Genomic DNA, 4,697 nt, shown 5'->3' on the forward strand with positions numbered 1-4,697 from the left:
CCAGAGTAGGGGGAATGCATGGGAGAAATCTTGTATGCGATTGTGGGAGGAGGAGATAAGACGGGAGTAGAGAAGGACATCTTGTGAGGATCGGAGGTTGCGTGCGGGTATGTACCGGGAGACTAGGTCACAGATGTATGGAGGAGACAGGTTGTGAATGGCTTTGTATGCCATTGTTAGGGTTTTGACAAGCAATGAAAAACAATTACAATAATGTCAGTTTTAATTTGCGTTATTAAAAAGTAATAAACATCACAAATCAGCAAATAACAGACATATTTGGTGTCTCTGTAATCCTAACGACCAACAACACAACACAGCGATCAGATTATTTACGGGGATTGGTAAATGGTTTAAAAAACTGGCGTGATTGATATTTTTTCTATATTAAACCCATAAAAAATGTAATAAAATGTAACGCTGAGGCCGTGTTCAAGCGCAGGGCTGCCATCAGCACATTACTGACCTTACTAGTGTATGGGGCCCAGTGAGCAGAAACAAAGAGGAGGTACTCAGACCACAGAACTCCTGTGCATAATGTCACTAGTGATGACTGTATTACCTGTACACTATTTACAGAGCGCCTGTGCATAATGTCACTAGCGATCACCGTATTACCTGTACACTACATACAGAGCGCCTGTGTATAATGCCACTGGTGATCCCTGTATTACCTCTACACTATATACAGAGCTCCTGTGTATGTCACTAGTGATCACTCTATTACCTGTACACTATATACAGTGTGCCTGTGTATAATGTCACTAGTGATCACTCTATTACCTGTACACTATATACAGAGCGCCTGTGTATAATGCCACTGGTGATCCCTGTATTGCCTCAACACTATATACAGAGCGCCTGTGTATAATGTCACTAGTGATCACTGTATTACCTGTACACTATTTACAGAGTGCCTGTGCATAATGTCACTAGTGATCACTGTACTACCTGTACACTGTATACAGAGCACCTGTGTATAATGCCACTGGTGATTCCTGTATTACCTGTACATTATATACAGAGCTCCAGGGTATATTGTCACTGGTGTTCCTTGAATTACAAGTAAACTGACACTATATACAGATAACCTGTGTATAATGTAACTGGTTATCCATGTACAATATATATAGTGCTCCTGTGTATAATGTCACCAGTGATCACTATATTACCTGTACATTATATACTATATATAGAGCTCGTGTATAATGTCACTGGTGATCACTGTATTACCTGTACAGTATACACTATATACAGAGTACCTGTGTATAATGTCACTGGTAATCCCTGTACACCAGGGGTAGGCAATTCATTTTCCAGAGGGGCAACATGAGAGACCGTGAGTGTTGTGGAGGGCCAAACCAGTAGGCTGAAATTAACTGCTCAATATTAATAACATATTAATTATAATTACTTTATATTAATTGTATCACTTAAAATTGAGCAGAATTAAGTATGCTGACATCCCCTATATACCATTTGAGCACACACACAACCTCCTATATATACCGTAAGAACCTCCACACAGCCTCCCCATGTCCAGCAAGAGACACCCCATGGCCAACTCCCAATGTCAAGCAGGAGACCCCTATAGCAAACTCCCAATGTCCAGCAGGAGACCCCCATGGCCAACTCCCAATATCCAGCAGGAGACCCCCATGGCCAACTCTCAATGTCCAGTAGGAGATCCCCATGTCCAGCAACTGACCCCCCATGGCCTCTGCATGTCCTGCAACTGACCTCCCATGGCCTCCCCATGTCCAGCAACTCACCCCCATAGCCATGAAAAAAACACCAGCACCTCACCACGCTCCCGTTCCCCCGGCGCTGTGCCTCTCTCTGCTCCAGTCGGCAGTGCACTGCTCAGCTGAGCTGACGCGATGACATGACGTCAACGCATCAGCTGTCTCACTCGGTGATTGGTGGAAGAAGGGGCTGGCGGCGCCATCTTCCACCAGTGCAGTCACGGCTGTCTGCATCCTGAGGATGCACATAGCGGTGACAAGAGGGCAACGGACAGGCAGGGGAGCGTGCAGTGCGACCAGCAGACCACGGCTGTCTCGGTCCGCGGGCTGGACGGGGACAGCCACAGGGACGGATGTGGCCCGCAGGCCGCACTTTGCCCAGGCCTGCTGTACACTATATACAGAGCTCCTGTGTATAATGTCACTGGAGATCCCTGTATTACCTGTACATTTACACTATATACAGAGCTCCTGAGTATAATGCCACTAGTGATCCCTGTATTACCTGTATACTGACACTATATACAGAGATCCTGTGTATAATGTCAGTGGTGATCTCTGTATTACTTGTACACTGACACTATACACTGTATACTATATACAGAGCTACTGTGTATAATTGCACTTATGGTAATATTATTTTTCGCTTATATTCCTCTGTTACACACCCTTCGCTCCCCAGACCGGTGGAGGCAGCTGATCGATGGTGAACTCCAAAGACTGATCTATTCCTAGGTCTGAATCTGTCATTAATGGAGAAGACAATCACTTGCTTATCACAGTGGGAACAGCTGCCAAGATAAATGAGCAAAGCACAATATGGAGGGAATACAGCACTATATGGATGAATACAGCGATATATTCAGGGTAAACAGTACTATGTATATGGGGGTATATAGCAGGAGATGGAGGATATATATCACTTTATAGGGGTATACACCAGGATGTAGAGGGTATATAGCACTATATAGGGGTATAAAGCAGGATATAGAGGGTATATGGCACTATATGGGAGTATACACCATTATATGGAGGGTATACATCAGGATGCGGAATGTACACGGCACTATGTGGAGGATATATAGCTGAATACGGAGGTATATAGCACTATGTGGGGGTATACAGCAGGATATGGAGGGTATATAGTACTACATGGGGGTATACAGCAGGATATGGAGGGTATATAGTACTACATGGGAGTATACAGCAGGATATGGAGGTATATAGCACTATATGGGGGTTGATTGGCTGAGCCCTGAATATGAAATCCCTGCACAACGGCTGATAGTTCCTCCCGCTCTTTGTTCTCCTCAGTGTCACACGTGGTGCAGAGCGCTATATGGAGGGTAATAACATCATGTGGCCGTATACAGCGCTATATGGAGGGTAATAACATCATGTGGCCGTATGCAGCGCTATATGGAGGGTAATAACATCATGTGGCCGTTTACAGCGCTATATGGAGGTATTATAGAGCGCTATATGGAGGGTATGTGGTGCTATTTAGGCATAGACAGCATCACAAGGAGGAATACAGCACTATACTGAGTGTATGAGGCATTACATCATGGTATACAGCACTATAAGGAGGAATACTGTGCTGCACGGAGGGTATAATCTTTTTATATAGCGCCAACATATTCCGCAGCGCTTTCCGTACATCTTCATCGCTGTCCCCATTGGAGCTCACAATCTGAATTCCCTATCAGTGTCTTGACCGCATCCTGTGCAGGAATACAGCCCTGTATGGTGGTATAAGGTTCCTATACAGCGCTATATAGAGGTACATAGCACATGGTGGAGTACAGCACAATATGGGATATATATATATATATATATATGGATATCTCACCCCCATATAAACCACACTGTGCTGCCACATGGGAGGTGAGGACGGTGCAGTAACAGGGTCACACTGCAAAGCTCAGTGCTGCCATCAGGAGGGCATCTGCCCACATTACACGCCATCTCCTCTAGTGCACGGTGCCAGTCACAGATCATGGACCAGACAGCGGCTTTATTACTCAGCACCTCACACTACAAGACATGGCGGCTGAGGATGGAGCAGATATCGGAGCAGTCAGTGCCAGGTCATAGACCATTAGTGCCACTGTGCCAACCCAGTAGTGTCAGGATTATACCCACTGCCTGGTGCAGCTATATCCCCCGTATGCTCCGATGGTACACAGATCTGTACATACAGAACATCACCCCCGAGATCAGCGGCGCCAGCTCTTGTGGTGACGGTGTGGGTGGCTCTTAGAAGAGCCTTTGGGTTGTGTGGATGATACAGGATCGGCTGCAGCGCTCACTTGCTCTTGCCTGACTTGCTGCTCACCTTGCTGCTCTCGGTCTTCTTGGGCAGCAGCACGGCCTGGATGTTGGGCAGGACGCCCCCCTGGGCGATGGTCACCCCACCCAGCAGCCTGTTCAGCTCCTCGTCATTGCGCACGGCCAGCTGCAGGTGGCGGGGGATGATGCGGGTCTTCTTGTTGTCCCGGGCGGCATTGCCGGCCAATTCCAGGATCTCAGCGGTCAGATACTCCAGCACAGCAGCCAGATAAACCGGAGCGCCGGCGCCCACCCTCTCAGCATAGTTACCCTTGCGGAGAAGCCTGTGCACACGACCAACCGGGAACTGCAGTCCTGCCCGGGATGAGCGGGTCTTGGCTTTAGCACGGACCTTCCCTCCTTGTTTGCCGCGTCCAGACATCACTGCGCTCACAGTTATCAGCAGATAAGAGAAGTCTCTTGTGTGAGAAGTGTAATGACTCCTGCTCTTTTTATAAGCTGCTGCCCCGCCCTCCTCTCTTGCCATTGGCTGGATCTGAAGTCACCTATAGAAACAAGACTTGTGGAAACACCAATGAGCTGCAGTGGGCGGAGATTATTAGTGAACATTGGTCACATGACTTTCTCACCCAATAGTACAGCGATCTGACAGCATTGCTC

The 4,697-nt window shown here is 47.2% G+C and overlaps 1 protein-coding gene across 1 annotated transcript; it reads right to left on the reverse strand.

Moving 5' to 3' along the window:
- Nucleotides 1-4,053: 4,053 nt before the first annotated feature.
- LOC141164250 (histone H2A.J) lies at nt 4,054-4,496 on the reverse strand. Its single transcript, XM_073649378.1, has one exon. The coding sequence runs from the start codon at nt 4,456-4,458 to the stop codon at nt 4,054-4,056; it is 405 nt and encodes a 134-aa protein (XP_073505479.1). The 5' UTR covers nt 4,459-4,496.
- Nucleotides 4,497-4,697: the final 201 nt, after the last annotated feature.

The sequence above is a fragment of the Phyllobates terribilis genome, unplaced genomic scaffold (genome assembly GCF_046119375.1).
Source record: "Phyllobates terribilis strain yellow unplaced genomic scaffold, ASM4611937v1 Scaffold_10__3_contigs__length_209671492, whole genome shotgun sequence".
Classification (NCBI taxonomy): domain Eukaryota; kingdom Metazoa; phylum Chordata; class Amphibia; order Anura; family Dendrobatidae; genus Phyllobates; species Phyllobates terribilis.

Coding starts and splice junctions, on each gene's coding strand:
- LOC141164250 (XM_073649378.1), bottom strand. CDS start 4,458: ATGTCTGGACGCGGCAAACAAGGAGGGAAGGTCCGTGCTAAAGCCAAG.